The sequence below is a fragment of the Brassica rapa genome, chromosome A09 (assembly GCF_000309985.2).
Source record: "Brassica rapa cultivar Chiifu-401-42 chromosome A09, CAAS_Brap_v3.01, whole genome shotgun sequence".
Taxonomy (NCBI): domain Eukaryota; kingdom Viridiplantae; phylum Streptophyta; class Magnoliopsida; order Brassicales; family Brassicaceae; genus Brassica; species Brassica rapa.
Window position 1 is genome coordinate 32,361,394 of NC_024803.2, and position 13,641 is coordinate 32,375,034.

The following is a 13,641-nucleotide window of genomic DNA, read 5'->3' on the forward strand; positions in this document are numbered from 1 at the left end:
CCGCCCCTGCATTTAGTTAAGCCAAGAGCAGTCATTGCGTGGGTCGGTTGTCTGCTTTGTAAATATGATTACATATGTCCTCTTCATTTTGAAGATATGTAGGTGGAAATATCGGTTTAGACGAGTTTATTCAAAAGTCACCAACAAGACCAATTGACTACCGTCACCAAAGATATGTATAAGTGGATAATCTAGAGATAACAATTTAATCTAATCGCCACCAAGGGACAAGACCGATTAGTGGGTAGTTATTCTCTAGCTAGTTGGAAACACCATTACAATATCGACATTTGTTTATCTTAATTAGTAGTTACTGTTTTACTGATTGTTTGTAGCTATGGTATAAAACTTTTACATTGTTTTCTTCTTACGAGCACTTTGATTTTAGGGAGTGGTAGATGTTAGATGGTCGTTTTCATATATAAATTATAGCTTGAGAAGAACGTAAATGTTCATGAAGTAATTTGACTGTTGTGATTGATCTGACATGTTTAGTTGTACTTTGATTGGATTAATCAATAGATAAACTATATGACGAATTTATTTAACATCAAACAGATGTTAGAGCATGTTTATTGAAGGTCTCTTAGGTTGAATCTTTTAGCGTAATATAAGATACAGTCTCTTAAATTTTAACTAAAAACAGTTAAGAGACATCTCTCAAATCAGATACCGTATATTATATTACGCTAAGAAACCCAGCCTAAGAGACCTACAATAAACATGTTCTTAGAGTCTCAATATTTTTAGAACACATTAAAAAGAGGCTTGTATCATAATTTTTTTTTGAAATTAGTATAGTTGAGCTATGCTTTTTTTTATGCGTAAGGATTATTTTTCTTTGGCTCAAACATCAACTTTTATTCACCAAATATGGATTACATGGTTTTAACCTCACTAGATTTTCAACTACACTTACAAAAAGTGATCTAGTAACACATTTGTGGATCCTATGCGATCCAAACATACTTTGTTGTATTTTCAACATAATGAGTTCGTCCTACGACTCTCGGTTTGTGGGTCAAAAATGTAAGATTGTAGAGTGTAAAGTACAATGAAGTTAACGTACTGCGCCTACCACTTGCAAATGGTACAAGAGGATCCATATATTAGAAGACTCTAAACCAAGAGGAGCAATGTGGGCAATCATTTTTAATGAAGATTGTTACACTTAATTAATTTGAGGTGAACTAGTGCAAATCAATGTTATATCATACTAGAGAAAATAGTTATGAGAATTTTTATTTATGAATTCTTACTTGAGGATCTTCTCTTTTTTTTTTTTTTTGAACGCTGCATCAACTCTTACTTGAGGATCTTCATGGATCAAAACACCCCTATTCTACAAAAGGTCTTAGACCAAACTTGTGGTTGCCCCCCACAGAGAGCAAGCAGTAGTCATTTGTCAAAAGTTTGTATGTACAGTTGTATATTTTTTCTTGTTTACTATAAACATTATTTTTGTCTGGCCGTAGAAAACATTAATATTTTAGGGAAACTGTGCTTATAGGGATAGTTGCGACTTATATACAAGCCGAAAGAAACGACAACTATACGAACTAGTACCTTTTTATCTTTTTCAACTTGTTTTTTTTTTGTAACACCATCTTTTTCAACTTGTTTGAATCTATGAAAACTACGCCTGTTGGAGACTATTTTTAACATATTAGATTTTCAAAATATATAACTTCAAATATCAAAAAGGAAAACACTGCTTTCACACTTAGCAGCACACGTAACACTGATCGTTTAGATAACCGTGTAGGCCTCCGTTTCCCTTTTTTGGGCTCAGTTTCTCTCTCACGAAAAGTAATCTTTCTTTGTGAGTGGAGCTTTGGTTATATCAACGGTGACTCTTAACTCACCGCTTCGCTTTAAAAATACTTTCTCAGTTCAATCTTCAAGTTTTTTAGGGTTTGTTCATAAGTTCAAGAGGCGGAGGAATAGAATCTCAATAATCAAGCTAATAATCAAGATGTCGTTTGCCATGGATAAAGCGATGATGGAACTATCTCTTGATGAGGAAGATGAGCCTTTCTGTATGCCGGATTTACCGCAATTCAAGTCGTGTGAAAGAAACGCAAGGAGTTTAATTGGAAGAATCTTGAATCCGGATTGCCAGAAGATGTTCAATCTGATTCTCAATATGCCCCGAAAGTGGCAGAAGAACGGGAAAGTCAGAGGTGTGGCCTTATCGCAGGAGCGGTTCCAGTTTATCTTTAACCATGAACATGATCTGGAAGAAATTCTGGAGAAAGGTGTTCATACTTTTAATGACTGGACGTTAGCTATCGACCGTTGGATGGAAAACCCCCCACCTGATTATCTCCAATTTATTCCTATCTGGGTTCAGATTCGAAACATCCCGATCAATTACTATACTGAAGAAGCGATAACTGCCTTAGGAGATATTGTCGGGAAGACAATAGAAGTGGCCTTTGATCCGGAAAAGCCTCAGTGTCAAGAGTATGTAAGAGTCCTGGTTCGGTTTGATGTCTCAAGACCGTTGAGGAAGACTAAAGTTGTGATTCTCCCTGAAGGAGGTTCTTCTATTGTTCGCTATAACTATGAGCGAATTCAGAAGAGGTGCTATGAGTGTCAACGTCTTAACCATGAAAAAGACAAGTGCCCAATCATTGTGAGAAAGAGGCAAGGTTTGGCTGCAGAAAGAAGGCAGAGGATTCTTGAGGAAAAAGAAGCAGCTGTGAAGTTCCTTGCAGATGATGATCCTCTGTTTGGCGTTCTAAGAGAAGATCAAGTTGGAATTTGCAAAGAGACTGGTAGAAGGAAGATAGCTCCAGAGGTCTTAGCAGAGATGAGAAGATATTTGATGATGGCCAATGGTGAAGACAAGTCTATTCGAATTGACAGGATTCGGACATCGGTGGCTGATGCTGAGAAGGATCCTATCAAACAAAAGACGGTGTTGCGGCTTGAGTCAATGCCGATTTTTACCAAGGATATTGATAAAGGGAAAGGTGTGGTGTTTGATTTTGATCTAAATATGGAAGACCACACTAAAGATATGGATGGAGGTTCAAGAGAAAAACTGATGGGATCTGCCATTCGTGCACAAAAGATGGCCTTACCTATGGTTCAGTCAGAAGAGAGGGACCTCAGGGAAGCGCTGGATAGAAGTAGATTGGAGAGACCAGCCTCGAATTTGTCTTCTCCTCAGTTGTTTAAGGCAGTGAGCGACAATGTGATCAATTATGGTTCGCTGAGTCTTGGTGGCAATTCTACGGAATATGGTTCTAGTTCTTCTGTGATTAGACCATCCGGAGTTGCTAAAAAGGTTAGTAAGCCAAGAGGAAGACCTTATATCAGGAAAAGACAGGAGCAGCAGAGAGCCTCATCAAATATTCTGCAGGACCTGTATGGGAATGAGGTAGCGCAAGGGAGGAGTGGTAGTAAGAGGAAGGTAGCAGGGGAGGATTTCTCCAAAGAAAAAATCGCAAGGCGTGAAGAAGAAAGGGTGATCCCGCTTGAGGGATCGCCGAAAGCTTGATGAGTATAGTCAGCTGGAATTGTCAGGGATTGGGTCTCCCTCAAGACCTGACAATTCGTCGCCTTGGGGAAATGCGTAAAAAACATTTTCCTGAGGTGTTGTTTTTGATGGAGACTATGAAGTGTAGGAATATATTAGTAGACTTGCAAGTTTGGTTAGGGTATGAGCGGGTTTTTACAGTAGACCCTGTTGGTCATGGGGGTGGCCTTGCTATTTTTTGGAAGAAATCTGTTAATATCGACTTTAAATATGTAAGCAAGAACTTATTAGACTGTATAATACAGTATGGGGATCTGTCTTTTTCGGCGTCTTGTGTTTATGGACCCTCTGATTTAAGGAGTAGGGAGGCCTTATGGGAGCGTATGAGTCGGATTGGTGTAAATAGATGTGATAGTTGGTGTGTCTTCGGGGACTTTAATGATATTTTGCACAATGGAGAAAAGATTGGGGGTGTCTGGAGATCAGATGAGTCTTTTACTTCGTTTAATCAGATGGTAGAAGCTTGTAAATTGGAGGAATTACCAGGCCATGGTAATGTGTTTACTTGGAGTGGTCAGAGGTATACGCATTGGATACAGTCAAGACTGGACAGATGCTTTGGGAACAAGGCTTGGTTTGATCAGTTCCCTTGTTCAAATCAGACCTTCATGGATAAGAGAGGATCAGATCATCGGCCGATCTTGATTAATCTTATTGAAGCTCAAGACTCCTACAGAGGCTGTTTTAAGTTCGATAGAAGACTGTTGGAGGTGGAAGGTGTAAGAGATCATGTGTTAAATGCGTGGGATTTTGGAGGTTATTCAGGCAAAGGATTGCTCTCAGATCGTCTCAAAGTTTGCAGAAAGTCTCTTAGTGTCTTGAAGAAGCAGACCAATCTTAATGCTAGAGATAGAATTAATCAGGCAGAATATGCATTGGAACAAGCACAGTCTTCAAACTACCCGACTGCCTCACAGATTAGCCTGCTGAAAAGAGAGCTAGTTAAAGCTTACAGAGATGAAGAAATTTATTGGTGGCAGAAGAGTAGAGACAAGTGGCTTTGCAGGGGAGACAAAAATTCTCGTTTTTTCCATAACTGTGTCAAAGCTTCTAGGGCTCGGAATGGTATTGAGAAGCTGGCTAATGCAGATGGCGTTGATGTGTTTTCGGAGGCAGCCAAAGGAGAGGTGGCGGTGGATTTCTTTTCGAATCTTTTCAAATCTTCTAATCCACCACCGCTTAATTGTTGGTTTGATGGTATGGTACCAAGAGTCACTCCGCACATGAATGACGAACTTACCAGACCTGTCTCGGCATTGGAGGTAAAGGAGGCAGTGTTTTCCATTAATCCTTCAAAAGCACCGGGACCGGATGGGATGTCGAGCTTGTTTTATCAAAAATTTTGGTCAGTGATGGAGGTTCAAGTTGTCAAAGAGGTCCAGCTGTTCTTTGATTCGGGAGTCTTACCTAGAGAATGGAATTACACGCACTTGTGTTTAATTCCAAAAATCCCGGACCCTAAAACTATCTCGGATTTAAGACCAATCAGCTTATGTTCCGTGATTTACAAGGTTGTTTCTAAGATAATGGCGAGGAGGTTAAAAGCATGGATGCCAGAGCTGGTCTTTTCCACTCAATCTGCTTTTGTTTCAGAGAGGTTAATATCAGATAATATCACTATTGCTCATGAATTGATTCATTCGCTTCAGGCTGATGATCAGCTTGCTTCTGAGTATATGGTGGTGAAGACTGATATGTCGAAGGCCTTTGACCGTGTAGAATGGTGCTATCTTAGGGCCTTATTGGAGGCAATGGGCTTCGACAAGAAATGGATTTCGTGGGTTATTAGCTGTGTCTCATCTGTGACTTACTCTGTCTTGGTTAATGATCAGTCTCATGGCCTCATCTCACCGCAAAGAGGACTGCGACAAGGAGACCCCTTGTCCCCTTTTCTTTTTGTCCTTTGCGCGGAAGGCTTATCTCAATTACTTAACAAGGCGGAGATGAATGGAAGTATAACAGGCCTAAAGTTCGGCATGAATGGACCTTCAGTGCATCACCTTTTGTTTGCTGATGATTGTTTGTTTGCTTGTAAAGCAAATGAAGATCAGAGTGGAGCTTTATGGAGCCTTTTGATGAGATATGGTCAAGTTACAGGACAGTTGATTAATCGTGCAAAGTCTACAATAACGTTTGGGAAGAAGGTACCAGAAGAGAAGAGAATCTTCGTTAGACAGAAGCTTGGCATTGATGCTGAGGGAGGGAACTCGAAATATTTGGGCCTACCGGATTGTTTGAAAGGTTCAAAGGTCCAGTTGTTCTCCTACATCAAAGAAAGAATGAGTAAGATAATCTCAGGATGGCATGCAAGAACACTTTCTCAAGGTGGTAAGGAAGTGATGATTAAGGCTGTTGCCTCGGCCTTACCCGTATCGGCTATGTCCTGTTATAAACTGCCTAAAACAGTTTGTTCTAATCTAACTAGTGCGATTGCAAATTTCTGGTGGAGCTCAGTGGAACACAAGAGGAAGATTCACTGGTTAAGTTGGGATAAAATGTGTTTGCCAAAGAAGAGTGGTGGTTTGGGCTTTAAAGATTTGGAGTGTTTTAATCAAGCGTTGCTAGCTAAGCAAGCATGGAGACTTATTCATTGTGAAGACTGTCTTTTAACCAAGGTGATGAAAGGAAAGTACTTCGAGAATAATGATTTTTTGAGGGCTTCCTTGGGTGCTAAACCATCATATGCTTGGAGAAGCATTCTTCATGGAAGAGAGCTTCTGGAGAAAGGACTTAAACGGGCTGTTGGTAATGGTAGGAATCTTCTTGTCTGGACAGATAGATGGCTTCAAGATGAAGAAGGGACTTGTAGACCTCCTTTAAGGCGCCAGAGGGAATTTAATGTTAACCTGAAAGTCTCAGAGTTGATTGATGATCGCACTGGTAGATGGGATGAGAGGATTCTGTCAGATATCTTTCTACCAGGAGATTTTAAAATTCTTATGCAAAATCAACCGGTGGTGTCCGATGAAGATTCCTGGGTCTGGACGATGACAAGGAATGGAGTATATTCTGTGAGAACAGGGTATGATCTTGCATTTTCTGTTCATAATCAGAAGCTCATAGAAGATATGACAGCACAACCGTCTTTGAACCCTCTTAAAGCCCAGGTATGGTGTATCAAGGCACCTTCAAAGATAAAGGTTTTCATTTGGAAAACGCTTTCTGGAGCTTTTGCAGTTAATGATAGTCTGATTGCACGAGGAATGAGATGTGATAATATCTGTCAGATTTGTGGAATGGATGGTGAATCCATCAACCATGTTCTTTTCTCATGTTCTTTGGCTAGACAAATTTGGGCAACATCGGGCTTTCCTTCTCCTTTAGGGGGGTTTGATGATGTTTCTGTGTTTGCTAATTTGAATTATGTGTTAAGGGTGTGGAATGATCAGCGATGGGATAAGGAGATAACGAGAAGTTTTCCCTGGACATTGTGGTACCTGTGGAAGAATCGAAACTCCCTTTTGTTTGAGGGCTTCTTGCAGGAAGGGTATCAGATTTGTGGGAAAGCCAGAGAAGCTGCTGAGTTATGGTACTTAGCTCAGGAATTGGAGGATAAAGAGAAAAGTGAATGGGGGGTTAATGAGGGAGTTAGGGATATCGTGTGGAAAGCTCCACCAATGAGTTGTGCTAAATGTAATATTGGTGTGGGTTGGTCGAGAAAGACAAAAATAGCTGGAGTTTCTTGGGTCTTACGGAATCATTGTGGACTGGTGTTGCTACATAGTCGTCGTTCCTTTGGATCGGTGGAATCAAAGGATGAGGCGATCTTTTTGAGTGTTGTGTGGGCTATGGAAAGTTTAGTTAGCCATAGATATCTGAAGGTTCACTTTTCGTTTGAAGGAAGCTGTTTGGTGAATGCCATCAATAGGCCAAAGGCATGGCCTTCTTTCAACTTTAAAGTGAAAGTCATCAGATCGTTGCTTGATCATTTTTTGGATTGTAAGGTTTATCGTGAATCTTTTGAAGCTAATAGGGGATCTCGACTCATTGCAAGGAGTGCGATGAGAGATAAGTGGTTTCAATCTTATGTGTCTCGAGGTCAGCCCCGATGGCTTTCAAATGTGTTTAATAGGGATGCCTTAACTTGTAATAGTAGGTTTCTTTAATCGTGTGTAAGATATTGTACTCTTCTCGCTTTTGGCTGTGTTAATGAAATATTCAGACGGAAAAAAAAAAAAAAAAAAGCAGCACACGTAACATATTAAGCGGACCGAATCATCCCTTAAATCGATACACGGATGTTTCTAAACACACACATCATACTTGCGTAATCGATACGTATCGAGCGGACCGAACCATCCCTTATGTCGATACACGGATACGCGGACAATACTTTGTACTTCTCTCACCTCTCGGCTTCATGGCTCACCACATGTCCAATCAACGGCCTGGATCGATATGACATGTCATGTGTGAGTTACAAGACGGATGGGGAGGAACGTGATTGTCGGTGGCATTTGCACGTGATCGGAGGAGCAACGGTCAGATATTAGGATGGTTCTTTACTTCTTTTTAGTGGTGGTAGCACGGACCGTTTTGATGAAATTTTTATGGACCGACATAAACATACAAACAAATATTTTCAAGTACGATTATGACCTCTTATATTAATCTTGAACATGGGAGCATACACTTGTTATAATCTCGTTCGATTTTTATTTTATTTAAGTGCATTTTTGTTTAAGATAGTATGTTTCAGTTCCTTTTCTCATTTAAGAAGGTATAGCTACTAAAGAATATCGAGTTTTAATGTCATCAGTTTGATATAAATTTGATTTTGGTTTATATAACATCTTTATAAGAAAATATTTAACTTAATAAAAATAAATATAAGTTTCAGCTCTAGTTTCCTTTTGATATATAACTTTGCTTTAGTTTTTTCAGTTACTTTAACTTATTTTTATTAGATCACTTCTCATGTTATTATTTTCAATATATGTAATAATTTATTCCTTTATAATCCTAATTTGTTATTAATGATATAGTGTCTTTAAAAAAAAGAACAAAACAGTTATTTGGATTAAAGTCGTGTTTGACGATGTATGCCTTCTTATTTTATTTTTCTCCTTTTGGAAAAATAATTTGGAACTGTACAAGAAGTTTGGTGTACAAAAACAATAATGATACCAGAAATGTTAGGAATATACAAAGATTATTATTTGAAAAATAATGATTGCAGCAACAGTCCTTTTACTGGTAAAGGTTGGTTAGGATCACTGATCACAACGTACGTAAGCAAAGCATTTTAATTTCTCAGTGTACCTAGCTGTAGACTGTCTGATACATCTCATCTAACCTTTAATTATTTTTTCGATTATTATGTGTTTGGTATATTACACACTTTTTTATTTTGGCTTGAGTTCCTTAATAATATCCCCAATAATTTTTGTTTGGTAAAAATATCTCCAATAATTTTTTTCTTTTGAAAAAAGCTTACTATTAAATACTAGAAACATACAAAATAATTAAAGGGGATATTATTTACCAAACAAAAATTATTGGAAATATTTTTACCAAACAATATTATAACAATATTATTGTTCTCTATAACACGATCGTTTTACCAAAAATTATTGAACAAAATAATAAGTATTGAACAATAATATCCCCAGACTCAAATAATGTTGGTATATTACACATTATTTTGTTCAATATTATTGTTCTCTATAACACGATCGTTTGTTTTTCTTTTCTTTTTCATTTTCTCATATAACCAAAAATAATTCAAAATTCAAGTGCAAAAACTTGAAACCAAATCCTCGAACTTCAAAGTGACAAAAATAATAATAATGGTACGTTGTATTTATCGTTCAGGGCTGAGTAATCATTTCATAGTTTTGGTTACGTCGTTCGATATCGTACAAGGGTAGTAGGGTTGTAAAAGACAGCGTTGCGTTAAGAAAACGACGTCGGCCGCTGCCTTTGCCTTTGTTCGCGGGACCCTATAACGTTATTTTGCATTTTTATTTGTGGAAAGTCGTCTCACGTGCGCGTTGGTGCTTCTTTTTAAAGACTAGGGATTAACCCGGGCTACGCCCGGGATTTTTATTTTTTTTTAATTTAAGTTGTTAAATTATTTATATTTAGTTTATGATATATATTTATATAAATGTTAAGATGCATGTCATAATTAAAATTTATTTTTAAATTTTAACACGTTAAAGTAACATATTTTTTACTGTTTAAATATTTTTTGTAATTTTGTTGGCTATCTAGTTATCATATTTAGCAAAACTATCTGTTGAGTATTTGAATAAATGTTTTAGATATTTAATTAAACTGCAGAGTATTTTCGGTTCGACCACATGCTCAACAATCTATCGATCCGTAAAAAGATGGACGATCTTCTTGGCCAGGTAAGTAAAATTTTAGCAAAATATCTTTGATTTTCAAATATTAAGTATATAACTATTCTTTTGAATATTGTTTTTTAATTGTATTTTTTGATTAAATTATTGTATTATAATGTTTATGTAAATATTTTTTGTGATGTTTGAATTTGTGTTGTTCGTATACTTAACCTAGATGATATTGATGTTTAACAATTTATTGTTGTCCGGAAATAGAAAATAATGATATATCAAAAAGTATCTAATACTTGTTAAATGATAGTATAATGTAAATTACATCCATTATTTGAAAATAACCATTTGTTGTTTTTATTTTTTTTAAATCAGAAATTATTTTTATTTAAAAACATTATTCATATATAATATATTAATTTAAGTTTGAAAGATTAATCTATATATATAAATTATGTATATTTAAAAAAAAATTTAAGATATTATATATTGAGTAACTGAATAAAAGCTGAATTTCTTATCTTGAAAATCAAATATTTATATTGTTGTCTTCATGTTGTACTCATATTTATAACTCAGTATGTTTTTTAAAAAACTTAGTTTTAAGTAATAAACGAATTTAATAAATTAAATTCATCCCCTATATGTTCTGTAAACTATATTTGAAAACTCTCTAAAATTATATTTTAAGCATAATATTACTATTATTTAATTTAAGTTATTTTAAGCATAATATATGCTAAACCAACTTAAATTATATTTACAATAGGACCATCCTAAACCGGTTAATAAACCAAAAACAATACTAAACCAACATGAACCAATACCTGATTCAGCGAGGAAGGAAGTGTTTCGGGATAAACGCTTGAATGATTATTAACTGTAATGGTTTGATCATGAAAGAGCTAGTACGAATATTAACAATAAAATTATGGATTAGATTAATTTAAATTTGTAAGAATACCTTTGAGTCTATGAAAAGCAATTCAATTCCCATGAATAAGTTTGGTTTTTGAAAGTTGCGGGTTTCCCAACAATGAATCCACCTAACAAAAAGTTTGTTGTTATAAAAAATCTCTTTCAAGGTCATTAAAGGTTTTTGGGACGGCAAGAGTTGATGGTAGAACCATTTTTTTGCTCGAGTGCTTTGAAGTTTTCCTTGATAGTGTGAGGTTGATGGAATAATGAGTTTTATAGGGACTTTCTTGATGTAAAACTATACATTTTTAATTTTTTTTTGTTTAATGAGGTATTTTCATTTTTATATAATTTACTACCATTTTAAGATAGATGTACATTTTAAGATCGATGTTTAAATCTTAATGTACTTTTTCCATTTTTTAAAATGTTTATTTCCATTTCTTATATTTTTTATTTACGTAATATCTATATTTTATATTTTAAAATAGATATTTAAATCTTAATGTACTTTTTCCTTTTTTTAAATTGTGTATTTACTTTTATCATATATTTTACATTTTAAGATAGATGTTTAATGCTTAATGAACTTTTTCCATTTTTTTTAAAAATTGTGTATTTACTTATTATTATAGATATAATTCATATATTATATATTTATATTATTTAATTATTATTTATTTTCCTGTATATGTATTTCCATTTCTTGTACTTTTTATTTACTTAATATCTCTATTTTACATTTTAAGATAGATGTTTAAATCTTAATGTAGGTTTTCCCTTTTTTTTAAATTGTATATTTCCATTTGTTATACTTTCTATTTACGTAATATCTATATTTTAAATTTTAAGATATATTTTTAAATCTTAATGTAATTTTCCATTTTTTAAATTGGGTATTTTCTTATATTATATATTTACTTATTATTTATTTTTCTTTATATTGTGTATTTCTATTTCTTATACTTTCTATTTACTAATAATTTTATAATTTAAGATAGATTTACATTTTAAGATAGATGTTTAAATACTAATGTACTTTTTCCATTTTTTAAATTGTGTATTTCCTTTTCTTATACTTTCTATTTGCGTAATATCTATATTTTATATTTGAAGATAGATGTTTAAATCTTAATATACTTTTTCCATTGTTTTTAAGTTGTGTATTTTTTTTCTTATACTTTCTATTTACTTAATATCTATATTTTACATTTTAAGATTGATGTTTAATATTTAATGTACTCTTTCCATTTTTTAAAAATTGTGCATGTACTTATTATTGTATATATAATTCGTATATTTATATATTTATAAAATTTACTTATTATTTATTTTTCTATATATTGAGTATTTTCTCTTTCTTATACTTTATATTTAGTTAATATCTATATTTTATATTTTAAGATAGATGTTTAAATCTTAATGTATTTTTACATTTTTAATGTAAAACGGCAATGTTTAATAGAAGAAGTTGGACAAATAGTCAAATAGTTATATTTATGTTTTTTTTCTTTTTTTATAAAATGGTAATGTTACATTATGGAGATAAGCCGCTTTTTTTTAGTGAAAAATGAAAATCTTACATATGTTTAATGTAGTTTTTCTATTTTTTTATGTTGTATGTTTACATATTATTGTTATTTTTAAATGTAAAATGGTAATATTACATATTTTTAATGTAGTATTTTCATTTTTTTTATGTTGTATGTTTATATATTATTTATTCTTTTCGAAATTATATATAATGTTTTTTTTACAAAATAGTAATTTTACATTATGGAGATAAACCGTCTCTTTTTAGTGAAAAATGGTAATCTTACATATGTTTAATGTAGTTTTTCTATTTTTTATGTTGTATGCTTACATATTATTATTTTTTAAATTAAAAATGTAAAATGGTAATCTTACATATGTTTAATGTAGTATTTCCATTTTTTATGTTGTATGTTTACATATATTTATTATTTTCGAAATTATATATAATGTTTTTTGTTTTTTTTATAAAATGGTAATGTTACATTATGGAGATAAGCCGTCTTTTTTTCAAGTGAAAAATGGTAATCTTACATATGTTTAATGTAGTTTTTCTATTTTTTATGATGTATGTTTACATATTATTTATAATTTGCAAAATTAGTAATATTAAAGTGTAAAACTATATTATTTTTTTAAATTAATATTAAAGTGTAAAATAAATATATGTAAACATATTATTTTTTTTAAATTAAAAATGTAAAATGGTAATCTTACATATGTTTAATGTAGTATTTCCATTTTTATGTTGTATGTTTACATATATTTATTATTTTCGAAATTATATATAATGTTTTTTTTTTTTATAAAATGGTAATGTTACATTATGGAGATAAGCCATCTTTTTTCAAGTGAAAAATGGTAATCTTACTTATGTTTAATATAGTTTTTCTATTTTTTATGATGTATGTTTTCATATTATTTATAATTTTTAAAAATTAGTAATATTAAAGTGTAAAACTATATTTTATGCCACGTGTCATCTTTTGAGAGAAGTTTTTTTTTGCTGATGTGGACGCTCTATGGAGCCTCAAAAGGTTCCTTTTATTAGTAAGGATTTTAGAGATATTCCACAAATGAACCTCACCTAAAAAGAATTGATCTAAAAGCACCCCGCATAAGAAATTATCCATTTTTAGCCCCTACTTCCAAAGAAAATTGAAAATTAATTTGAGAATCCCTGTATTTTTAGGCTTCAAATGTTACGAACCGCCCCGTCCCGCACTAACAAAAATCTCTACATATACCATTATCTATTCGTTTTTATAACTGTGAAAACCGCACCGCAGTTAAACCGCTTGTCCCGCACCGCTCAAACCGCAGTTACCATTCGGAGCAACC

The 13,641-nt window shown here is 33.3% G+C and overlaps 1 protein-coding gene across 1 annotated transcript; it reads left to right on the forward strand.

Moving 5' to 3' along the window:
• Positions 1 to 1,975: 1,975 nt before the first annotated feature.
• Positions 1,976 to 3,508, forward strand: LOC103840940. Its single transcript, XM_009117456.2, has one exon. The coding sequence runs from the start codon at positions 1,976 to 1,978 to the stop codon at positions 3,506 to 3,508; it is 1,533 nt and encodes a 510-aa protein (XP_009115704.1).
• Positions 3,509 to 13,641: the final 10,133 nt, after the last annotated feature.

Bases quoted from the DNA above. Each gene is read 5' to 3' on its own strand.
- LOC103840940 (XM_009117456.2), top strand. From the start codon at position 1,976: ATGTCGTTTGCCATGGATAAAGCGATGATGGAACTATCTCTTGATGAG.